This window comes from Dasypus novemcinctus, chromosome 24, assembly GCF_030445035.2.
Source record: "Dasypus novemcinctus isolate mDasNov1 chromosome 24, mDasNov1.1.hap2, whole genome shotgun sequence".
Taxonomy (NCBI): Eukaryota; Metazoa; Chordata; class Mammalia; order Cingulata; family Dasypodidae; genus Dasypus; species Dasypus novemcinctus.
The window spans coordinates 14,434,037-14,460,699 of record NC_080696.1 but is presented as its reverse complement, the minus strand read 5'-3'; the positions used below and the strand labels follow the sequence as shown (position 1 = coordinate 14,460,699).

Sequence of the window (26,663 nt, the reverse complement as noted above, 5' to 3'; positions counted from 1 at the left end):
ATAAGAATACTTTGGGTGGGGCTTTGCAGGCTTGAGGAGCACTAGGGTTGGGATGATGGGTCAGATGGTCCATGGAATTGGGGGGAGATTTTGGGGGGAGCAGGTGAACATGGGAGATTATCAGGAAATGATTGAAACTATAATGTTGAGAAAACTCTTTAGAAAATATAATAAGTAGGGGTTATTTGTTTAAGGTGTTTCACAGGGGGCATCTGGCAAAGAGTGCACCTGGGGCAGGCTTCTACGCAGTGTGTGAGTGATTATCTTGTCATAATGTGTTATATCATTGGGTGGAGAACCATACAATGAGCAGGAAGGTGTTGTGCCCTCCTCTGGCAGAGACCTGATGTTCTCAAACAGAAGGAAGGGTGTCTCTTGAGACCATGGGTACCTCCCAATTGGGAAAGACAAATTAGTGTGTTGCAAGTATATATGAATCAGCATTGTTGCAAGTATATATGAATCTGGTCCTTCAAGCAGGGAAGCTTGGCTGTCACTGTGGTCCCTGAGGGGAGGGGGAGACAGGAATAGAATAGATGGAAAAGGGGGTTACTGGGGAGCAATGGAAATGTTCCACAAGATCATGCAATAATGGATATAGACTGTGTTAAATTCCACCAAAAATTTATAAGAGTGTATAGTCTAAAATGTAAATCATAATGCAACTAAAAATTTAGAAAAGTATACAGTCTAAAATATAAACCATAATGTAAAACATAATGGAACCATGGTTGGTAGCTGTGTTTCAATATCTGTCCCCAGCTGTAGCAAATATAACATCCACATGTAAAAAATTCTTTGCTGAGGATGGGGGTAAGGGTTTGATGTTGTGTAAATGGGAGTCCCCTATATTGGATGTGTGACTTTACTGTGATCTAAAACTTTTTTGAAGAAAAAATTAAAAATTTAAAAAACAAAGGATGTAGACACTGAGGAAGGAATGGAAGAGATTGCCTTGCCACTGTACATGCAGGGCAATACCTATTAAAGTGATGAAAGGCAAAACATCAAAACAAAGTTTTGTGACATTTTTCATTTTTTTAATACCCCAGTTTATTTTTTACTTTATTTTAGTTTTTTTAAAATTAGTATGTATTCTATGTCTAATTTTTAATCCTATCACTACTATTTCATTTTTCCACTAATTGAATTTGGCAATATATTAGGCTTCATTTTTTTAAGGAGTTTTGGATCGCAGAGGGATTCAACTATGGCAAGGGAGGAACACTGGTGTGGGAGATCATTGATGGGGGACACATGGTTGGGAGGGAATTCTCCAGGGCATGTATATAGGGTATATAAAAGTGTTCAGATATTCATTGGGTATTGTCATAGTAGAGTTATACATGACAACTGAGGGAGTGCTGAGTGCCTAGCTGGGGGAGCTCTGTCATATCCCACAATGGGACAGCAACAATCTCCTAAGTGCAAGGGCAAATACCAGAGAAGAAGGATGGTCCAATGATGGGCCCTTGATACTGATGACTATGCTTATGAGCCTGTGTGCTTGAAATTTCAACTAAGCCTAGAGCTGCAGGGTGCCTAGGAGTTACCTCCTGAGAGCCTCCATGTTGCTCAAATGTTGCCACTCTTTAAGCCAAACTCAGCATGTAAACACTTACCTTCCGCCTAGCATGGGATATGACTCCCAAGGATGGGCCTCCCTGGTGCCAAGGGATTACTACCTAGCAGCAGCTGGTGACACAACTAGAAAAAGCCCTTGAGTAAAAGGGGGAAATGGTAAAGACAAATGAGTTTATATGACTAAGAGACTTCAAAATGAGTCTGGAGGTCATCAGATGGGTTGTGCTTATGCACATCTCAGCAGGATCCCAGAGACAGCCAAAGTACATACAACCCCAGGTATTGGTGCTCCTGAGGGCTACAGAGACACACAGGTTCTACAGTAATGGCAGATGGCTCTGGAGTTCAGTGCCTTGCCAATGGGCCCTACTTTGGAATTTGTGCTCCTGAGCATGATGGAGTTGGACTCAGATGTGACCTTTTTACACATGCCTCTTCTGTCACTTTTACTGAACCTCTGGTTTGCACTAGGGATGGTATATACTCAGGAGACTTGAATCTCTGGACCGGCCATGTGCCAGCTGGGACCTGAACCTCAGCAAAATGAAAACAACTACTTTCTGGTTCATTGGACTTACCCAGGCCAGCTAACAGGGAGCTGAAGATAGTCAACCAACACACCAGGCATCTGAGAGTGTCTACAACTGCAAGCAGGATAATCAAATGAATCAGCCACATAGGATCTAAGCCCCCATCTTGATTTAGAGGTGGAGTGGGCATCACCATCCTAGGGTCCACAGGATGGAGGAATAAAGTATGAATTAGTGTGGGCTTACTGGTATTGTACTATAGAACTACTGTGACTCTAGCAATGGAAGAAATTATATCACTGACATGGAGACAGTGGCCATGGGAGTTGCTGAAGGCAGGGAGAGGGAAGAAGAGGTGTGATGTAGGGGCATTTTCAGGACTTGGAGTTGTTCTGAATGATATGGCAGAGACAGATGCAGAACATTATATATCCTGCCATAACCCACTGAATGGACTGGGGATTGTGTGAACTACAATGTAAACTATAATCCATGCAGTATAGCAGTGTTCCAAAATGTTTTCACCAAATGCAATGAATGTGCCACAAGGATGAAAGCTGTTGTTGATATGGGAAGATTTGGGGGGGGGGGGAGGGGGTGTTGGGGTATGGGGTAAGTGGAAACCTCTTATACTTTTTAATGTAACTTTTTTGGTGACCTATGTATCTTTTAAAAAAAAGACAATTAAAAAAGAAAATTTGGTATAAAAAATAAAAAGATTCAAAATTAGTTCAACAGCATAAACATTTTCTGCTCCCATATCCTCCTGTTTCCCCTATTCATATTGTTTTTGACCCTCATTGCCACCTTATATTTTATGTGTCCTTTGTCAAGAAATAAGACTTTTCTTTGTTCAAGGTATATTCACGTTTTTTATCAGAGTTGGAAAATTTGGGACTATCATTTCTCAAATATTCTTTCTGTCCCTTTTTTTCTTTTTCCTTCTGGGGCATCCATGATGCATATGTTAGTACACTTCATGCTGTCACTCAAATCCCTGAAATGCTGTTCATATTTTTTTTTTCCTATTCTTTATCTTTTTTCTTGGATGTATGATTTTGATTGTTTTGTCTTATAGTTCAATGATTCTTTCTTCTACCTGCTCAGATCTGCTGTTGTATACCTCTAGGGTACTTTTAGTCTCCTGTATGGTGACTCTCACCCCCAGGATTTCTGTTATGTTTCTTTTTTCCAAAAAATTAATTTTATTGGTACATATGAATAAAGCCTACAAATCATCCAAGGGGTAAAACAATCAATGGTATTTGGTATAATTATGTAATTGTGCATTCATCACTTCAGTCATTATTAGAGCATTTTCATTATGATAATAACAAACAGACAAACAAGAAAATTCCTCACCTCTCAAACTCTACAGTACATAGCTGCTGTTTCTGGCTATTCTATCCAAAATGTATAATCAATGGCTTTTAGTATAATCACAATATTGTACATTCATCAACTTAAAAAGTTTAGAAAAATTTCATTACTCCAGAATGAAAAACTCCAAAACCCTTAGCATTCCTTTCTCATACTTACATGACAATTAATCTTTTCATCTTTATGAATTGATTTATATTTACATTTTATATAAATGGAATCATACAATATGTAGTACTCTATATCTGGTCTCCTTCACTTAGTATAATGTGTTTTTTGTCTGATATTAATATTGCATAGTATTAAATTACATTTGTTCATCTTCAAGGAAAAATGGCCTTATATATGCAATTCTACCCATATTCATATTTTACATAATATATTTATATTTCATGTAATCTATTTAGTTCATAATAGTGCAGTCATACAAGATTTTTCCTTTTGTGTCTGGCTTGCTTCATGCAACATAATGTCCTCCAGGTGCATCCACATGTTTCGTGACTACATTCCTTCTTACTGCTGCATAATATTCCATTGTGTGTATACTCCACAACTTGTTTATCCATTCTTCAGTTGATGGACACTGGGGTTATTTCCAATTTTTGGCGATTGCAAATAATGCTGCTATGAACATCAGTGTGAAGATATCTATTTGTGTCACTGCTCTCAGTTCTTCTGCATGTATACCTAGCAATGGTTTTGCTAGGTCCCATGGTAAGTCTATATTCAACTTCCATAGGAAATGCCAAACAGTCCTTCACAGTGACTGTACCACTCTACATTCCTATCAAAAGTTAATAAGCATTCCTATCTCTCCACATCCTCTCCAACAATTTTCTGGCCTTTTCATAGTGGCCAGTCTAATAGGTGTGAAATGATATTTCATTGTAGTTTTGATTTGTATTTCCCTAATCACTAGTGATGTTGAATGTTTTTTCATGTGTTTCTTCACAACTTGTATTTCTTCTTTGGACAGTTGTCTTTTAAATTTTTTGCCCATTTTTTAATCAGATACTTTGTCTTTTTATTGTTGAGTTGCATAATCTCCTTATATATCATGGATATTAAACCCTTATCAGATATGTGATTCCCAAATATTTTCTCCCACTGAGTCAGCTGCCTTTTCACCCTTTGACAAAGTCCTGTGAGGTGCAAGAGTGTTGAATTTTGAGGAGGTCCCATTTATCTATTTTTTCTTTTGTTGCTCATGCTTTTGGCATAAGGTTTAAGAAATTACCACCTACTACAAGATCTTGAAGATGCTTTCCTACATTTTATTTTAGGAGTTTTATGGCTGTTGTTTTTATATTTAAGTCCTTCATCTATTTTGAGTTGATTTTTGCATAAAATGTGAGATAGGGGTCCTCTTTCTTTTTTTTGGATATGGCGATCCCATTCTCCCAGCACCATTTATTGAATAGACTGTTCTGGCCCAGCTGGGTGAGCTTAACAGCCTTGTCAAAAATTGCTTGAATATTGGTATTATGGGGTTCTTAAGAGTTACCTCCTGAGAGTCTCCTTGTTGCTCAAATGTGGCCTCTCTCTAAGCCAAACTTATCATATAAATGTATTACTTTCCCCCAAGATGGGACATGACTCCCAGGGATGAACCTCCCTGACACCAAGGGATTACTACCAAGAGCCCATTAGCAATGCAACTGGAAAAAGACCTTAACCAGAAGGGGGAAAAGGTAAAAACAAATGAATTTATATGGCTAAGAGACTTCAAAATGAGTTGGGAGGTCATTTCAGATGTTATGCTTATGCATGTCTCAGCAGGATCTCATTAACTGCCAAAGTAAATATTACTTCAAATAGTGGGGCTCATGAGGGCTCTGGAAACAGCCAGACACTATAATCAGGGTAGATAGTTTAGGAATTTGATGCCTTGGCAGTGGGCCATACTTTGGAATTTATGCTCCCCCATGTGACAGAGTTGGACTCAGTTGTAGTTTCCTTAAGCATGGCTATTCTGACTGACCCTTCTATTTGAACCTATAATTAGTACCAGGATTGATAGGTATACATCCAAGAGACTAAAATCCTTGGCCTGCCCATGTGCCAGCTGGGCCCTGAATCTCAACATAGTTGCAATACCTGCTCAGTTCATTGGACTCACCCAGGACAACTAACAAGGAGATGATGATGGACAATGACCACCCCAAAGAACCGAGGGATTCTACAGCTGTAAGCAAGAGAGTCCCATCCATCTGCCTGATGGGATGGAAGCCCCCTCTCAACTATGGTGAAGTGGACATCACCATCCCAGAATTCTCAAGATTGGGAGATGAACTATGGGCTAAAGAAGACTTACTCATATTCTACTATAACCTTACTGTGATTCTAGCAATGGAAGAAATTTTATCATTGATGTGGAGACAGTGGTCACTGGAGGTTCTAGGGCAGGGAGAGGTAAAAAGAGGTGAAATATGAGGGTATTTTGGGGACGTGGGAATTGTCCTGAATGACATTACAATGACAGATACAGGCCATTATATATCTTGCCATAACCTACAAAATTGTGTGAGACAAAGTGTATATTGTAATGTAAACTATAATCCATGCTTAGTGGCAATACTTTAAAATGTTTTTATTAATTTTAATAAATGTACCACACTAATGAAGGATGTTGTTAATGGGTGAAAATGTGGGAGGTGTAGGGAGTGGGACATATGGGAATCCCCTATATTTTTAAGTAACATTTATGTACTCTGAAAATCTTTAAAAAAATAAAGAGTAGATTTTAAAGAAATTTCTTCACTGTAGACGTGAGGGTCAGTTTCTGTGTTCTCAATTCATATTCATTGGTCAATCTGCCTGCCCTTATGCCAGTACCATGCTGTTTTTACCACTGTTGCTAAGTAATATGCTTTAAAGTCAGGAAGTGAGAGTCCAGCAACTTCTTTCTTTTTTTTTTTTAAGATTTTTTTTTTTTGCTATTCAGGGCCCCTTACCCTTCCAAATAAATTTGATTACTGGCTTTTTGATTTCTACAAAAAAAGGCTGTTTTGATTTTTACTGGAATTGAGTTGAATCTGCAAATCAGTTTTGGTAGAATTGACATCTGACGATATTTAGTTTTCCAGTCCATGAAAATGGAATGTGCTTCTATTTATTTAAGTCTTCTTCAGTTTCTTTAACAATGTTTTGTAGTTTTCTGAATACAGGTCCTTTATTATCCTTCATTAATTTTATTCCTATTTGATTGTTTTAATTGCTATTAAATAAAGGGAATTTTTTTTTTCTGATTTCCACCTCAGATTGTACATCAGTACTGTGTAGAAAAGCTATTTTCGCATATTAGCCTTGTATCCTGTCACTTTGCTGAACTCTTTTTTTAATTCTAGTTGCTTTGTTGTGGATATTTCAGGATTTTCTAGATACAGGATTATGTCATTGGGGAAAAGTGAAAGGTTTGTTTCTTCCTTTCCTATTTGGGCATCTTATTTATTTGTCTAGCCTAATTGCTCTAAGTAGACCTTGTAGCACAATATTTAATAATAATGGTGACAGTGGATATCCTTGTCTTGCTCCTGATCTCAGTGTGAAAGCTTCCAGTATTCCCCCATTGAGTACAATGCTAGTTGTAGGTTTTCTGTATAAGCACTTTACCATAGTGAGAAAGCTTCCTTCTATTCCTATCTTTAGGAGTGTTCTTATCAAGAAAGGGTGCTGTATTTTGTCAAATGCCTTTTCTGTGTCAATTGAGAGGATCGTGTGATTTTTCTTCAATTTATCGATGTGGTTTATCACACTAATTGATTTTCTTGTGTTCAACCACCTTGTGAAATTGAGATGAAACCCACATGATTATGGTGTGTAATTCTTTTAGTGTCCTTTTGAATTCTGTTTGCAAGTACTTTGTTGAGAATTTTTGTGTCCGTATTTCTTAGAAATATTGGTCTGTAACTTCCTTTTTTCATAGTATCTTTATCTGGTTTTGGTATTAGGATGGTGTTGGCTTTGTAGAACGAGTTTGGTAGCATTCTTTTCTGTTCAATTTTTTGGAAAAGTTTGAGCAAGATCAGTATTAGTTCATCTTTGAATGATTGGTAGAATTCACCTGAAGTTGTCTGGTCCTGGGGTTTTCATTTTTGGATGACTTTTGATGGCTGTTTCAAATTCTTCACTTGTGATTAATTTATTGGTCCTCTATTTCTTCTAAAGTCAGTGTAGAAGGTTCATGTGTTTCCAGGAATTTGTCCATCTCATCTACATTTTCTAGTTTTTTGGCACACAGCTTTTCATAGTATCCTATTATGATCTCTCTTGTTTCGTTGGGGTCAGTGGTAATGTCCCCACTCTCATTTGCTTTTCTTTATTTGTGTCTTCTCTTTTTCTTTGTCCATCTAGCTAAGGGTTTGTCAATTTTGTTGATCTCCTCAAAGAACCAACTTTTTTTTTTTTATTCTGTTGTTTTTCTGTTCTTAATTACATTGATTTCTGCCCTGATTTTTACTATTTCTTTCCTTTGGATTAGTTTCGGATTAGTTTGCTGTTCTTTTTCAGTTCTTCCAGGTATGTAGTTAGATCACCAATTTTAGCTTTCTTCTTTTTTAATGTAAATATTGAAGGGTATAAATTTTTCTCCCAGTAGTGCTTTTGTGGTGTCCCATAGGTTTTTGATATGTTGTGTTCTTATTTTCATTTGTCTCAAAATATTTGCTGAATTTTCTTGCAATTTCTTCTTTGACCCACTGGTTGCTTAAGGGTGTGTTATTTAACCTCCATTTATTTATGAATTTCCCTTTTTCTGTCCATTATTGATTTCCAGCTTGATTCTGTTATGAACAGAGAAAGTGTTTTTATAATTTCAATCTTTTTAAATTTATTGAGACTTGTCTTATGACCCAACATGTGGTCTATCTTGGAGAAGGTTCATGAGCACTTGAAAAGAATGTATATCCTGCTGTTTTGAGGTGCAATGCCCTATAGATGTCTGTTAGGTCTAGTTTATTTATCATGTTATTCAAGTTCTTTATTTCTTTATTTATTCTCTGTCCAGATGTTCTATCCAATGCTGAGAGTGGTGTGTTGAAGTCTCCAACTATTATTGTGGAGATATCTATTTCTCTCTTCAGCTTTGTCAGTGTGTGCCTCATGTATCTTGGGATACTGAGTTAGGTACATTTAAGTATTTAGAATAGTTATTTCTTCTTGTCAAATTGCCCCTTTTATTAATATATAATGACATTCTTCATTTCTTATAACAGTTATGCATTTAAAATCTATTTGTCCAATATTAGTATTGCTACTCCAACTCTTTTCTGGTTACTGTTTACATGGAATATCTTTTTCCTACCTTTCACTTTTAACCTGGTTCTGACTTTATGTCTGAGGTGGGTCTCTTGTAGACAGTTTATAGATAGCTCATGTTTTTTAATCCATTCTAATAGTCTGTGTTTTTTGATTAGGGAGTTCGAGCCATTAACATTCGATGTTATAACTGTAAAGGCATTACTTACTTCATCCATTTTGACCTTTTGCTTTCAGTTGTTGCATCACACTATAGTTTATTTTTTCACCCTTTCTAATATTCTTCATTTCTACATTCTTCTCCAAGTCTCTTACCCTTGTTTTTTCCTTTCAGGCTGCAGCACATCCTTTAGTATCACTTGTAATTCTGGTCTTTTGGTAACATAGTCTATCAGTTTTTGTTTGTCTGTGATGATTTGAATTCCCATTTGTTACATATATATTATATATATATATATATATATATATAAATATATATAATTACCTTTATTTGAAGATATATAGATCACAACAAATGCTACATTAAAAATTACAAGGACAACCAGCAAGATGGCGGTGGAGTAAGGAGTTCCTAGAATCATCTCCTGCTACAGGGCAGTTAGTAAACACCCAGAACTATTTGGAGCTAGCTGAAGTACCTGTTTGGGGGCTCCAGGAGACCAGAAGAGCATCCTGCAACATTCTTGAAGGAATGAAAGGAGGAGACTGCCCATCTGCAGAGAAGACTTGTAAGTAGAGTCCTCCATGTCATGGAGACCAGTGCCCATCCCCTGGAGGCACAAGCCACCTTGGGAGCTGTTCTGTGGCTGGAATTGAAAGCTGTACTTCCCAAATTACAATCCACACCAAGAAACAGGAAGCTATGGCCCAGTGAAAGGAACAAGATAAGTCTCCAGATGACAAAAAAGGAGTTGAGATAACTAATTATAGATATTCAAACAAATCTCCTTAATAAATTCAATGAGATGGCTAAAGAGATTAAAGATATTAAGAAGACACTGGATGAGCACAAAGAAGAATTTGAAAGCATACAAAGAAAATTAGCAGATCTTATGGGAATGAAAGGTGCAATCAAAGAAATTTAAAAAAAACATTGGAATCATATAATAGCAGATTTGAGGAGGAAGAAGAAAGGATTGGTGAGCTTGAAGAAATGGCCTCTGAAAGTGAACATACAAAAGAACAGATCAAGAAAAGAATGGAAAAAATTGAACAAGGTCTCAGGGAACTAAATGACAGCAAAAGGTGTGCAAACATATATGTCAAGGGTGTCCCAGAAGGAGAAGAGAAGGGAAAAGGGGCAGAAGGAATATTTGCAGAAATAATGGTAGAAAATTTCCCAACCCTATTGAAGGACATAGATATTCATGTCCAAGAAGCACAATGTACCCAATCTGAAAAAATATGAATAGACCACCTCCAAGACACATACTCATCAGAATGTCAAATGCCAAAGACAAGGAGAGAATTCTGAGAACATCAAGAGGAGAGCAATGCGTACCATATAAGGGATACCCAATAAGATTAAGTGCCTATTTCTCACCAGAAACCATGGGGGCCAGAAGACAGTGGTCTGATATAGTTAAGATATTACAAGAGAAAAACTTCCAGCCAAGAATCTTATATCCATCAAGACTGTCTTTCAAAAATAAGGATGAGATTAGAATATTCACAGATAAACAGAAACTAAGAGAATTTCTAAGCAAGAGACCAGATTTTCAGGAAATACTAAAGAGTGTGCTAGAGCCTGAAAAGAAAAGACAGGAGAGAGAGGTCTGGAAGAGAATCTAGAAATGAAGATTATATCAATAAAAGTAAATAAAAGTGTCAAAAGAGTAGTGAAAATAAAATATGACAGATAAAACTCAAATAGTCAGGAATAAACTTAAACAACAATGTAAAGCACTTATATTCAGAAAACTGCAACCCAATGTCAAAAAAATTAAAAAAGGCTTATATAACTGGAAGAACATTCTATGCTTATGATTGGAAGACTAAGTATCATTAAGATATCAGTTCTACTCAAATTGATATACAGATTCAATGCAACCCTGTTAAAAATTCCACCAGCATTAAAAAATAATTGAAAACATGATTATCAAATTTATTTAGAAGGGTCAGGGGTCCTGAATAGCCAGAAATTTCATGAAAAGGAAAAGCAAACCTTCACCTCTGGACTTTAAATCATATTACCTAGCCATAAATGGTAAAAACTGCATGACACTGGCATAAAGACAGACACATAGACCAACGGAAACAAACTGATGGTTCAGAAACAGACCCTCACATGTATGGTCAAGTGATTTTTGACTAGCCTGTCAAACCCACACAGCTCGGACAGAACAGTCCATTCAGCAAAATGGTGCTGAAATAACTGGAGCTCTATAGCTGAAAGAAGGAAAGAGGACCTGTATCTCACACCTTATCCAAAAATTAACTCAAAATGGATCAAAAACCTAAAAATAAAAGCAAGAACCATAAAATTTCTAGAAGAAATTGTAGGAAAATATTCAAGACCTGGTGGTGGGTGGTGGATTCTAAAGGAGATAAGAGAAAGACTGAGATGAACTACTGATGTTTAATGTATGTATAAGTTTTAATTAGCTTTACTGTAAAAGTGTGGAAATGTATAGAATGGGTGGCAACAAATAGTGAGTAATAGCTAGTTTATAAATGGGATGTGGCTGAAAATGGTAGTCCAGGCATGTAAATGCCAATTGATAGAATGCCAGAGAATAATTTAGGAACTGAATAGCACAGTAAACCAAGAGGCAGATGAGAATTGTGGTTGATGGTACAGATGCAAGAGTGTCCTTTGTGAGCTAGAGCAAATTTATATCACTACTGCAGGGTGTTGGGAACACATGGGAAAATATAATTGGAGTAATTTATGGACTGTGGTTAGCAGTAATAATATAATATTCTTGCATCGATGCTAAAGATGTACTGTGTTGATAATGGGGCAGTATGGAAAATGTGAGCCAAATGTATACTATGGATGTGGTAACAATCAGATGATATTATCTTATCTGTAACAAATGTTCCACAACAGAGGGGTGTTGTTTGGGAATTCTGAACATGTGCATGTTTGTTTCATAAGTTTACAACTTCTGTCATAAAAAATATATTTTAAAAATAATAATAGAGTGAATTGGGGGGAAAACATACCAAATGTAAGATAAGGACTATAATGAGTAGTAAGATTTTGACAGTATTCTTTCATAATTTGTAACAATGTCTCATGACAATGCAAGGTGCTGGTGGAGAGTTGATATATGTAATCCCTGTATGATGTTATGCATGTTTGCTTGGTAAGTTCACAACTTTTACTATACACTTAATTGTGTATATATGTTCATATATAAATGATATAAAGATAATAATAGGGAGGGTTGGAGAAAAATACTTTGGTTAGTAGTAATATTTTGGCAATGCTCTTTAGTCATTAGTTACAAAGATTTAAAAACAATGTAAGGTGTTGGTGGTAGGGTGAGTTATGGGAGTGCTGTGTGATGTTATATGTTTGTTTTGTAAGTTCACAACTATTACTATACACTTATTGTTTATGTATGTTTGTGTGTGGGTGATATATTTCAATAAATTAATTTAAAAAATATATGAGGTTCCCATATACCCCACTCCCCACACCCCCCACTCTCCCTACATTGACAACTTCTTTCATTTGTGTGGTACAATCATTGCATTTGATGAGCACATTTTGGAGCATTGCTACACAGAATGGATTATAGTTTATTTGTTGTTTATACTCTCTCCCAGTCCATTCAGTGGGTTATGGCAGGATATATAATGTCCTGCATCTGTCCCTGCAATATTATTCAGGACAACTCCAAGTCCTGAAAATGCCCCAATATTATACATCTTTTTCACTCTCCCTGCCTTTGGCAAGTCCTATGGCCACAGTCTCCACATCAATGATATAATTACTTCCATTGTTAGGCATCTTTGCTGGATACAGAATTTTTGGCTTGTAGTTTTTCTCTTTCAGTTCCTTAAATACATCATACCACTTTCTTCTGTCCTCCATAGTTTCTGAAGAGAGATCAGCACTTAATCTGAGTTTCACTTGTATGTGATGCTTTTCTTTTCTTTTGCTGCTGTCAAAATCTTTTCTTTATCTCAGTATTTGTCATTCTGAACAGTAATTGTCTGGGAGTAGGTCTATTTGTGTTTATTCTGTTTGGGTTGTGATGTCCTTCTTGGACATTGATATTTATGTCTTTCATAAGGGATAGGGAAGTTTTCAGTCATTATTTCCTCAAATACTCTTTCTGGCCCATTTCCATTTTCTTCTACTTCTGGAATGCTGATAATGCTTTTTTTTTTTCTTTCTTTCGCATTTCATTTTGTATTCAATTCCCTTAGAACATGTTCCATATTTTCCACTCTCTTCTCTTTCTGTTTCCTGTCTTTTCCAGTTCAGATATTCTGTCTTCAAAATCACTAGTTCTATCTTTAAGGAGTTCAAATATGCTCTTATGTACCTCTTATGTATTTTTAATCTCATCCATTGTGTCTTTCATTCCTATAAGGTCAGTTATTTTTCCTTGTAGACTTTCAAATTGTTCTTTATGCTCACCCACAAAGAGATAAAAGATAGTATCCTTTATCTCTTTAGTAATATTTTCTTTAAATTCTTCAGATTGATTTAGGAGAGTTGTGTGATTATCATTGACTAATTGTCTTAAATCCTGAATGTCCTCAGGATATTTGGTTTGTTCTTTGGCTGGGCCATCTCTTCTTATTTCCTAGTATGCCTTGTAATTTTTTGCTGATATCTAGGCATCTGGTATCTTGGTGAATTTACTCTAATGGACAATTTCTCTTTCTTGACAATTGTTATTATTATTTTTTCACAGCTCTTTGATATTTGGTCCAACTTATCCTAAGTCATTAAAATTTCCCGGCTTAAGTTAAAAAAAAAAAAAAACATGTGCCAGGGACTCACTAATGGGACTCAGACTTTCTTCCAGGGGTGATGTAAATAGAGCACTAAAAGCAGTTTCAGTCCTGTAATTTCCAGATGGCCAGTGGATGGCACTGGTTGGCACATGTTTCCACAGTGGTGTATCTCTCTCAGTATTCCTTTGTTTTCCTCTGGTCAGAGTCGAGATTCAAAGTGGACTCCACTGACCAAACTCTTTGAAGAAAAGCCCCCTGACTTCCTATTCCTTTTCCCTTGTAGGAGCAAGCAGGAAAAATGACATCTACTATTTTCTCAGTCAGCTTCAATGTGCCATGGGTTTTACCACCACTGAATATCTCAGGAGTGGGGGACCGTAGCACTTCCTGATGGCTGAGAGGTTTAGTGACTCACAGTTTGTTGTTTTGGCTTCTTTGTCTCTCTATCCCTCATCCTCCTGGGAGTGGTAAAGCACTGTCCTGGTCTGCTGATCCCCAAAGCAGTTACCTCTTGCAGCTTTAAACTCTTTCTCCACTGTTTTTGTGAGAGCGCGAAGCTTTATCTGCTATTCTGACACCATGTTCCCACAATTCCTCTAGGTTTCTTTTTAAACTTTCTAATTTTTCTTTAAGTACACACATTTTCTTCTTAATATCCTTTAGCTCTATATCCACCATTAGTTTATTTCTATTCATCTTCTCTTGAATTAATTTAGCAGGTTTGTTTGAACTTCTTTGATTAGTTGTTCCACATTCTTTCTCCTCTGAATTTTTAATTTGTTCCCTTGACTGAACCATATCCTGATTCTTAGAATGACTTGCAACTTTTTGCTGATGTCAGAGCATCTGGTTATTTTGATGTGTTAACTCTGAAGGTCAGTTTCTCCCTCTTGCCTAGGGTTTTATTGGTGATGGGCTTTGTATTAACACTCTTCTTGGAACTTCTGTTCCAACTTATTCTCAACTTTTATTATAGTCCATGTTTAACTATTCAGATTTTCTCAGGTCTTCCGAACCTGAATCTTGCCCTGGATATTCAATACAGTTTTTAATATTACCCTTTTGTAGCAATTGTTTCATCTCCAGGAGAGTGTCCTTTTTTCTATTCCTTCTCTGGAAATCTTACTCTGTTAAGTTTGTTTTCATGCAGAATTTCTCATCAGCTCCTGTGATTTATCTTCTCTCCCTCATTCAGTCCCCCCTTTCATTACACTTTCCAGTTCTGGGACCCATCCCTGTCTTAGAGCAGTTCAGTCCCCTCTCCCCCTTTTTATCAGTGAGTCTTTTGTGTCTCTGATTTCTTCTCCCATAGGCATCCCACCCCAGGGAACCATATGGGGCCAATCCAGAAAAGTTCATTAGATGTTTCAGCAAACAAAGAATGGATTTAGTGTGTTTACTTCTTGCCAGTAGTTCCACTGCAGTCACTTTTTTCCCTGAGGGCATTTTTGTATGTGGATCTCCTCAGTCACTTGTGTTCCACCCTGGGTCTCTGCAGACTTGAGTCTCTATGCCTGGGTATGCATGGGGTTTAATTTGCTGCTGTGAGTGGCTCTATGGTCTTCACCTGTGGTAGGAGGGACCCAGGCTGTGCTGCCTCTATGCAACTCCAAACTTGCACAGGACCAAGTGAAGAAGAGTAGTCTAGACTGATGGGTTCAGGGTACAAATCTACCTCTTTTTGGTGTTCTTTTTCTTTGATTGGTGTTTGTGGAGTCCTTGTTTGGTCTCTACTGTACTTGAGAGATCCAAGAAAATGGGACTATTTTTATTAGTTGATTCTGAGGAGAAACTTCCAAGGAATGTCTTATGTTGCCAAATAGCTACTCATCTAAATATATTAACTTGTAATTTTCACAACCCCAGGATATAAATATTTTAATCCTCATTTTGAAGATGAAAAATATTAAGGGACAAGCTAAGAAAATTACCTAAAATTACACAGCAGTGGTGATATGAATCCTAACTAAATTGAGGCTTTTAAAGTCTGCATGGCATGCTCCCAAAAACTTAAATACTAAGGCCAGTGAATTTGAAACTAATCCAGGGATGCCCACATAAATCTAGGTCTAAAATAGTGTATTGTCCAGTCTGTGATGACTTTTTTTTCTTTTTGTGATGACCTTTGTTTCTAAACTCTAATATTCTAGATCTTTAAAATCATATCCCAAGAGATCATGTAATTGAACTGTTATAAATATATATCCCTTTGGATATAAAATCCAAATCCCTCTGCATGATACCCATGGTCCAATCTGTATAGTCCGTTTTAGCCACACTTAAATTACAAGGAACAAATATATATGTGCAATTTAGACTACTTCCACTGCCCTTTAAGAACATTTTAAACTATACTAATTAAAATCTATACACACTTTTTATAAGACATCAGAAATTTTTGTTTTCTCTTATAGGGAAACTCTGGCTTGAATTTACCTTTGTATTTCTGTATCATGACATTTTGGGGAATATTTACTTCTGCAATAGATTTCTGAAAGGGAATTTTCCTTATTAGGAGCCTTAAATATAGGAGTAAGTGTTTTGGGAAAATAGACAAAATATTAGAATTATGAGTGACTCTTTTCCTATGATAGGTTTACCTCCAATTCTCTAACCACTATGGACAAAATTCCAGATAAATTTTTATTTACATTTTCTGGAATCATGTGATGTCATTAGTTGGATGCATGGTTCTTAATTAAATTCCCCTAAGAAATGGTTACATAATCAACAGTGTTGTACCCACTGTTCTATATACATTATTTTATTCATTTCAAATAAAATAAGGAAATATTGAGAACCTACTATGTACAAGTCACTGTGTTGGGCTCTGAAGAGAATATGAAAATGAATGACTTTTGGTCTACACCCTGAAAATATTTACACTATACTAAATTAGATGCCATATATAAAATAATTATTAATATAAAGCATGACAGTTTAAAAAGTTTTATGAATCTATAAGATTTTATAAAATTTTCCAAATTTATAAGAAACAGTTGAAAAAATATTTCATTGGTGTATGGGATGAAACGTAATGAGGAGGGGGAGAAATTAAGAGGTTAAAATGTGCATGCCTTCCACTCCCCACATTATCTAATACAGTTCTTATCACCGAAGGGTTGGCTCAGATAATTTGTAATGGAAGGAAGTAGGGAGGGAGGGAAGGCAAGAAGGAAGAAAGGGTCAGTATAAGTTTATGATATTGGAAGTTAGCCTTGAAAAATGTTTAGGATTTTAATGTATAGAATAAATGCTAAGATAGGTGTGACATACCTGGCAGAATTCCACAGGTAAGTGGAATTTAGGAATAGCAAGTGAGTTGGGCTACAAAGCAGGGTATATGTGGCTTATAAGAAAACATAGACCATGAGTATCATGCAAAGGAATTTGGGCTTTATATCCAAGGGGGTATATAGTTGGACATTTCTGTGCCTTCCTTTCCAAGTAAACCCCAGGGTTGGGATCAAGGCCAGGATGTGGACGAGTGGTCGCCATCCTAGCTCCTCTCTTTGCTGCCTCATCTCACTGCCCTGCCCACCTCTCATGGACCTTGGCTTTTTCCATGCTGTCTCTCTGGCTGCTCTGGACCTACCTGTGAGCTGCCTTTCTCAGGCAAAGTAGTAAGGTCTGTTGCTCCAAAAGCATGATTTGGCAGGTATCATGGTAGGATAGAAAGAGCCTGGGTTTTGGACCAAATTCCGGTTCTATCTTTTAGGTAACTGGACCATTTATTCTAACTTTCTGAGCCTCAGTTACTTGCAAAATTGGATGATAATACTAATCTTTTAAAAGTAATAATGAGAACACTTTATACCCATGGAACTGTCAAAAATTAGAGCAAAGATAACGTGCTGATGGAAATATGAATTGTTATAGCCGTTTGGGAAAGCACTTTGGCAGTATCTATTAAAAAGGCATATGCTTCAAAGCAGAACTCACACTCCTGGAATCTTTCCAATACAAATAAAAGTACCAGTTCAGAAAGATATATAGGTAAGGCTGTCTATTGTAGCATTGTTTGTAAGGCAATAAAAAGGAAAGAAAGTGCTTGCATATTATAGGAGAATGGTTGAATAAATTATGGTACAGCAAAACTATGAAATATCATGTGAGCTTTAAAAGGGATGCATTAGATCTACACAAAATGACTTGGAGGGCTTGCCACAAAATTTTACTGTATAACACAGCAAGATGCAGAAAAGAGCATAGGATGTGATTCTATATTTGTAAAATAAGTGTATGTATATATATTTAATGATGGCTGAAGTTTTTGAGCCGTCTACTATGTACCTGACCCTCCTTGAAGAGTTTTAAGTGGATGGACTCATTTTTAATGTTCAGTATCCTGTGACATAGATGCTATTATCATCCCAATTTACCTATGAAAAAATGGAGGCATAGAGAAACTAATTTGCCCAGGATCTTGCAGGTCAGGGTAGAGCTGGAATTTTGGACCTTAAGAAGATGGGAACAGAGACTAGGCTCTGTCAGGATAATTGGAATGTGGGAAGAAACCTAACAATTAAAAAGGGGAAAATTGCATTAAAGTCACACATTACATTATCTACTTATATAAAAGGTTGTGTATGCACATATTCAGAAAGAGATGCATGAAAGGGTGGCCCCCAAAAAATGGGGGTAAGATTGCAACATATTTTATTCTATACCTTTTACTGTACACTCCAATGAACTTATGTTATAGAGAATCTCAAAGAGGACTACACTATTTATTTTAGGAGAAAAATATTTATATGCATTTCCATTTGTTGTCTTACAGAAATGATCATGGACATTTACAAAGTTGAAAGGATGTCATGACCAGTAAGGAATTTAAAGCTGAAACTACAAGCAGGACTCAAAATGGAGGAATGGGTGAGTAAATTATGGATATTGCTTCAGTGGAATACACAATTAAATGTTAGACTGTCAAAATGAAAAGAATTTCACAATCTGGTGTTATGTTTAAAAGACAGTTTTCAAACTGGTATGCACTGCAGCCTACCCTAGTAAGATCTCTCTATATGTATGTGGCTGCCGAGCAAAGGCCTGGGAGCTTACATATCAACGGATGGTACAGGTTTATTTCTGGGGATTGAGATTATGGGTGATATTTTTTCACTTCTTTTGTTTTATCTGTTTTCCTACAATAAGTAAGCATCACTTTTAAAATAGGAAAGAAATGTAAGCAATAAAAATGTTTTGACCTTTTCCCAAATAAATCAACTTTTAGGATTTTTTTTCCTGAGGAATTTATCATGCATACACACTCAGATTTATCTAAAATATAGGCACTGCTTTTCCCCATTATTTATAATAGAGAGAAAACTGTGAATAACCAGAAATCTAACAATAGGACACTGGCTATGTAAATTGTAGGACAGCCATATGATGAAATATTATGCCTCCAATAAAAATCATGTCAGTGAGGGATATTTAAAGACATGGTAAATATTCATGGTATACGGCTAACTGAAAAAACTGAGTAAAAACAATTTTTCCAGTATAATCCCTCAAGGAAAAATGAAAGTGATTGCATGCTTTTATTTTTTAAATATTTTTCTTCATTTAAAAATAATAATATTCTTATAAGAAGAAACATTAAGAATTGTTATATTTTAAAATAAAATAGAATACTAGCTTTCTTGAGGCTTATGGAAACTGGGAGTCAACACCTAAGTGGCTCATTAGTAATGTGCTCCCAAACACCACCTCCCAATCCTCCCCCCACCCCCCCACACACACCTTTCTGTCTTTCCTTCTCTGAGTCTCAGGCTCCATTTTGTACAATGAAGAGTATATTATATATAAGTGTAAAGTATTAAGTAGCAGAGGCACTCCATATATCATAGTTCTTTCCCCAGAAAGGGCAGCAGCTTTTGTTTCATACTTTAGACCCTTAAAATCTAAGAGTGACAACTCAGGTGCACTAAAGTGCATTTGGAAATCTATCAATGCAGATTTGGGACCCAGGGCAGCTTTGCCCCCAGCACTGGTGGGTGAGCAGGTGAGATGAAGTAGATGCATGGTTGACATCAAGAATAGAAAAAAGGCTAACAAAGATTAGGCTGGAGAAGGCTAAGGGAAATTTCTTTGAAGGTCCAATGTTTTGATTTTCTTCACTTCAGTCAATTAGGCAAGGGATTGAAATGCTGCTTGGAGTAATTTTGAGCCAACATCACTTTCCCAGGCTGTCAATAATCAATAGCTGGGAACATTTACATTTAGTTTCTACCCTGGTCTACTTCTTCATACATAATCCTTTTTATTTTCTCTCTGTCAAGGCTGACTCTTGCCTTCCACCTATTCTATAATAATCCTGACCTTTAGGAGGTCTGAAACTAGATTAGGGCTTAAGAAATTCTTTGCCAGGTATCCTTGTTCATAAATACCAAAGAGCAATGATGTGGCTTACACATAGCTCCAAAGGAATAGGAACTTGGTTGTGCACCTACGTATTTATTGTTTTTCATATTAATGAGCATATGATCTGGTCTAGTTGACCTTCAAATTCAAATAAGATATGATTATAAATAATAAGACGGGAAACTCGGAATGTGTTTAAAGAACAATTATTATTATTATATTTTGTACGGTGTCTTGGTCTTGGGTTGAATGTGGATGAACTTCATAAGAGTGTTGAGACAAGTAGAGCAGAAAGTGCTTTTTGAGTAAAGGAGATTTATTATGTTACATCATCATCATCATCATTTTCACCATCACCATAATCATGGCTTTGCAGCATCCAGCATCTTCAACCAGAATACTTCGTGTTTCCCATATGAATTTTACCTCTGTGCTCATATGTCATCTTTGATTGCTTGTATATTTGTTAACTTTTTTAAAAAAGGTTTTATTTCTCCCCATCCCTTCATTGTTTATACTTGCTGTGTGTGTTCATCTTCCTTGTTTTCTCTAGGAGGCACTGGGTACCAAACTTGGGACATCTGATATGGGGGGAGAGTTGTCTAATCACTTGCGCCACCTCTACTCCCTGCTTTGTTGTGTCTCTTATTACATTTTCCTCCTTGCGTCTCTTGTTGTACCAGCCTGCTGCACTTGCCCATCATGTCAGCTTGCTGTCTTTCTTGTCTTTAGAAGGCACCAGGAACTGAACCTGGGACCTCCCGTGTGGTAGGCAGGAGCTCAGTTGCTTGAGTCACATTTGCTTCCCTATTTGTTAACTTAAATAGCCTTAACATTAGTACTCCTGGATTTGTTTTTAAGGAGTTAAAGTGAAAATCACCATTGAACCAATCATTAGAGTATTTTTACCAGTAGGGGAGGAAATCTCTCAATAGATGAGTGCATACCCTATTGAAAAAATGCCTCAGAACTCTTGTCACCTCACAGATATTTCCTAGGCCAGCTTTACCTATGAGTTAATTTCAGTTCAGTCCTGCTTGTTCTTGGCATGAAGCCCACAGAGATGAATTCTTTATTGCCATCCCTCCTCCTCACATTTCATACTCCCAGCTCAATTCCTGCCGACCACACGGCTGTACTGAGTCCCCGGGAACAGCTGTCTTCAGCGCTGGGTTCCGGAAGCTGGTCAGTTATACCTCCTCCTGTTAGCGGCTTACACTATTAGTAGTTTTTTGGGGGTAAATCAGCAACAAGCACCCACTCTCTGTTCCCAGTGGGAAATATGTCTAGAACATTTGAAAAAAAAATCACTGACTCAGAAGATACATCAGCTCGTGATACTTCCCCTTAAATTTCTTCAACTTGCACACACCTGTTTTAATTTAAAAAAAAATCTTATCTCCCAAACAAAGCTATTTTATCCAGGTCCAATTTGGTTTGTTTTTCATTCTTGTGTTCTAGAAAACACTAGTTCCTTGTGAAAGCTAAAGTTAAAGCAAATAAAAAGCCAGCCCACCAACAAACAAAGCTAAAAATAACGGAGTGGATCTCCTTAACAGTACATTAATTACATAGGAAAGAGGAAAAATAGGTTAATCTATGTTATCAGTGATTCCAAAGTCCAAGAAGAAGATCCTGGGTCAGGATCAAAGTCTGAAAACAAAAGTGAGAGAGCAAGGACTCCTTCAGGACCTTTGTCAGCAAAAATCATCTGCCACTTAAACTGGAAAGCATAATAAGCATTTCCATAAGTGATCTTATAACTGCAGAGCTCATAAATAGCCCAGATGTTACCGAGAAGAGATATTTCTGCATGAAAGCTAATAATGGAGAATGTTTGAAATGAATCCTTGACATTTATGACAGCCTTTTAACCTCACCCTGACCTCAATCTTGGAGGATTTCAATGGCAAATGCATTTCTTTTCCATTCTAAACTGTGTATCAAGCAAGATGGCAGTTCCATAAGCATTAAACACTTGGACTAAGCTTTGAACTGATAATCAATTAAAACCAGTCTTCAGTACATATTATTTCAGAAGGAAAGAACAAAAAAAATCATATCCTTTATGTTCCATTTTTAAATGAAATTGATTTGCATACTAATGTGGATTTCAGAACACTTATTTTCCCCAAAGGAAGAGGTTAATGGATATTAATTTCAGTAAAATCCTAAAAACTTCACATTTAGTCTTATGAAGGAACTGCATTTGTGTTACATGACAGAACTCCTCATCAGAGTTACTACTATTAAAAGTTTTATATAAAAAAAATCCTAAAAGAATTCTAAGAAATTCATCCTGGCATGAGCAATTAATGGTGTGAGATCCTAAAAGCATCAAGAAACATCACAAACAGCCTGCTTCTGTAAAGATGTGATATCTCCAAATCAAACAACTCAACAGGAAAAGTCTCAGTTTGAAGTCTTCAAATTAGATTCTCTCTTGCTTGATTCCTAAACTCTGCCATTTGACTTCATGGCACTTTTCAACATTTATCACAAGATAAATGATCAGAATGTCCAAAATATTCTGCCTAATATAAACACCACTTACTATCCTTTCACTGATGTTATCAGTTTTATTTCCTTCTCTAAGATGACCTTAGGGTTTCTTATCAGAAACTATGTTAGTATCAGGCATCGAGTACATTTTTAGGTATACTAAGTGGTTTTCAAACCAGGGATGTCAGAACACACATATCCAAGTAGTATGAAGGGAAATGCCAAGGGATTCATTTAAAAAGTGACAATGAGCAGGAAAAGGACCACCAAAGATAACAAAATTGTGGTGGATGCTTTGTTGGGCTGTGCAGATTCCCGTTCAGGAATAAAGAACTTATTGCCCATCTTTGGGGCATTCATCTGGCACACAGCCCTCATCCATCACCAGCTTCTAAGACTGCCTCAACGGGAGAGAGTTGGATCACCAAAAGTCACACCTGCTTCCCAGGGCAGCCCATGTCAAAGGGAGGCTTTAATGGCCCAGCTCTCCTAACCCAACAGGAGATGATATGGAAGGGTCCTGCCCATAAGGGAAGCTGAGGCTTTCCTTGAGAATGCATTTCAGCTCAACTTTTCATTCTACCAGGTTCTGCTTTCTTCCTTTTCCTTTCACCAGGGTTGATTCTAAGAGCCCTATCTAGCAGACCTTCTGCTTTCTAATCTCCACCTCGTAGTCTGTGTTCTAGGGAACCCAAGGTAATCAGTTCCAGGTAGCCCATCTAAGCAATTTACCCATATTTTTGAATTCTGTGAAGTGGATACTACTACTATTTCCATTTTACAGAAGAGAAAAATGAAACAATAGATGAGGAATTATCCATCACTTCTTATTGTCAAAAGTCACATAAAGTGGTAAGTGATAGGACCAGGATTTAAGTACCCCCATCTAGCCTCATAGCTTGTGATCCTCACTACACAGGATACACCGTTTAGACAAAACCATTTACCAGGCAATGTGAAGTGCAATTGATGATGCAAATAACTGAATATTAACATTTCAAATCCACTTTGATTCTCTAAAAACCAATCCAGGTAGTAGCAAATATCACTGTCAAATCTGAACCTCTTTGCCTATCACTCCAAATTGAAAAAGTGTATGCTTATCCAAAAGCTCCAAGTAGATGTCCATTTATACAAATACAATAATATAGGCAGTCACTAACAGAAGGATTTTAGTCATTACCAGTGACAGATTTAAAATAATATTGCCTTTTTGTATGGGGACTTGTAAGTGGATCAGGGAAGAGAAAGAAAAGACTATTTTAATTTCCTTTAGACAATTTTTAAAAAAATCTCTAGCATCCCCATAGGGATGTCCTCCCTATTTCTTCCTCAAATTTTCTCCTAAGAAAATAAACTTCTCTTTTACTTTTATCTTTTTCTGGGGATTCTTTAATCAGCAATATTTTGTCATAGAAACTGTGTACAGAACGTGTAATGATACTCTGCCAAGGGTCTGTTTCTAAGAATGCTTTTCAAACATTTCTTCCTTCTTATGTTTTGCATAACGGAGCTCTCTGGTAGGTGGGCCCAGTATGTCAACCTTATAAACTTATTCCTGAAGAGAACCAACTAGTTCTAATGTTTCAAATAAACATCTTCTCTAAACATAATTTCTATGATCATTCTCCTAATTCATAAGTAGTACTTTCCCGAGGAACAAATGTAAATGTAGTATTAATTCTGAAAAACCAAACAAAACAAAACACAGAATGGGTGGGATATTAGATTGTGTTGGAATGGAGAAGCTTAAAGGGGATTAGCTAAATTTGCCGACTGCTTCATTTGCCCTGTCAACTAAGCCCAAATGGTCGTCTTTTAAGAGTTTGGGATTTTAAAATCCAGTAAGTGGTTTCATACCTTCATCCTTACAGACGTCAGCTGTCTCTTCTGAAGCAGGGCTGGGCACCGTGGCAGTGGTGGCACCATCTATAAAGCAGAGAAAGAAACGCTGCCTCAGTCAGTACTGGCCAGCTGGGGCTTTTCTCTCCACCATGCCTCCCCCTCCACGCCAAAGCAAGCATAAGCCCCATTTCATGCAACACTGCACAGGCTTTGAAGAACTAGTAGCTTGTGACTCTCTTTTATAATAATAGAAACCCTCAGTTAAGGCAGAAACCAGTGGACTGCAAACTTTTTTTGCGGGAACGGGGAAAGGGGTACGAAACACTGTTTGTTGGTACCATTATACTTTGGCATTTTGCTTCTTCCATACTTCTCAAAGAATTGTACGTATTTTTTTGGTAACAGATTATGAAAGAAGGCACATCCTTGCAAGTTTCTCCAAAGTGCCAGGATGATGGTTTTTTGAGTTTGATAATTTTGCATAGCACTTCTGATGCATTATATCAGCCTGTTCAACTTCAGAGAGCACATCCAACTGCTATCAGTCCTGGGCCCAGGAGAAGGTGGTCATTGAGATGCTAGTGTTACTGAGAAGAACAATCAACTCTAACGAGGCTAATTGGTGCTGTGAGGGGGACAGAGAACTCCAAGTCCTTTGGCCCTTATTCTGTGCCTGGGGGCACCTTGGTGACTCTCCTCATCTTTGACCTCCAAGATTATAGACAACTTGATAACATTAAGAGTAAATTTAAGGCAGGAAGGATGATTAAAATTACCACTTGAAATGATGAATGTCTGACAATTGGAGAAGGAATGAATGTGTGTTTTTTGCATTTTTTTTTTTTTGCCATAACATGGTCATAGGATTAATGATAACATATATGCATTACAACTAACACAAATTTAAAGGCAAATCACATATTTTCCATCATATTATTTGCCCGTAATATGTATAAGTATTACTTTTAGGTCACATCTCTGTTGGAACAGAGAATAACATTTTTAAAGATTTATTTATTTATTTCTCCCTACCCCCTCATTTTTTGCATTTGCTGTGTCTGTTTGTTGTGTGCTGGTGGTATTTTCAGGAAGCACTGGGAACTGAACCTGGGACTTCTGATGGGGGAGGGAGGCGCCTAATTGCCTGAGCCACCTCCACTCCCTGCTTTGTTGTGTCTTTAATTGTTTTTCTCATGTCTCTGTTGCATCATCTTGTTGTGTCAGCTTATTGTACCTGCCTATTTTGTCAGCTTGCTGTTTTGCTCATCTTCTTTAGGTGGCACTGGGAACTGAAAACGGGACCTCCCATGTGGTAGGCGGGAATTCAATCACTTGAGCCACATCCGCTTCCCAAGAGAGTAACATTTTTAGTGGGGGGAGTATCAGAGAATGAGTCATTTTTATTAGGTGACAATCTCCTATTTCTTTTTTTTTTTAAAGAACAAGCCATAGACCTTCCCTTGCAGTCATGCCATCTTACCATTCCTTAAAACAGCAGTCTATGTTATTGCTCCACAGTTTCCCCACTTCAGTTGGCTTCTCCTCCAACACTCCTCCAAGAATTTGCTCACCAAAGGTGCCAAACCTCCCTTGGCCAAATGCAATGGTTACTTATCTTCTCTTATCTTACTGGACTTCTCAATGGCATTTGACAGAACCAGTACTCCCTTCTTTTTGAACCGCTTTCTTGGGTCTGTTTCCTCTCCTCTGCTGCACCGTATCTAGATGTCCAGGCCCCTATTTACTTGTTCTCCCTAGTGAATGTCATCTGCTGCATGGTTTTAAATATCATTTATATGTCAGTGATTCTTCAAACTAGATCTCTAGCGCAAGCCTCTCCCTGGAAATCTGGACTCATTATCTATCTGGCTTCTTGACATATGACTGACTAAGAGTCCTTTCAAATTTACCTTGGCCAAAACTCAACTCTGTCACCATTTAATTATTCAGATCTCATCTTATCCATCGCTTCCAGCAGAAGCCTTCCCTGAATCTTTCCAATGGAAAGTTACATTCTGGGTATTCCTTCTGTTTCACTTTATTTCCCTGAATTGCACTTGTCACTATCTGATATTTTTATTTATTGTTTGGATTCTTCATTAGCATATGAATTCCAAGGAAGTAATGTCTTTGTTATTTGCTGCTCTATTTCTAGAGCTCAGACAGAATGCTTTGAACACAGTAAACTCTTGGTAAATATTTATTAAATAACTGTTAGAGGAATATTAGGTGCAACTTTGATTTTATTTTATTTGCTCATGACAGCAGTCAAAACTACAG

The 26,663-nt window shown here is 37.0% G+C and overlaps 1 protein-coding gene across 4 annotated transcripts in view; it reads right to left on the bottom strand.

Annotated features, from left to right (window-relative positions):
• The window catches only part of MACROD2 (mono-ADP ribosylhydrolase 2), a 2,160,736-nt gene that overhangs the window by 141,059 nt on the left and 1,993,014 nt on the right, over positions 1 to 26,663 (bottom strand). For all 4 annotated transcript variants that reach the window (XM_058287576.1, XM_058287574.1, XM_058287575.1 and 1 more), the window contains one exon: positions 24,399 to 24,467. In XM_058287576.1, the coding sequence (XP_058143559.1) occupies positions 24,399 to 24,467 (69 nt within the window). The remainder of the gene's footprint in view (positions 1 to 24,398; positions 24,468 to 26,663) is intronic.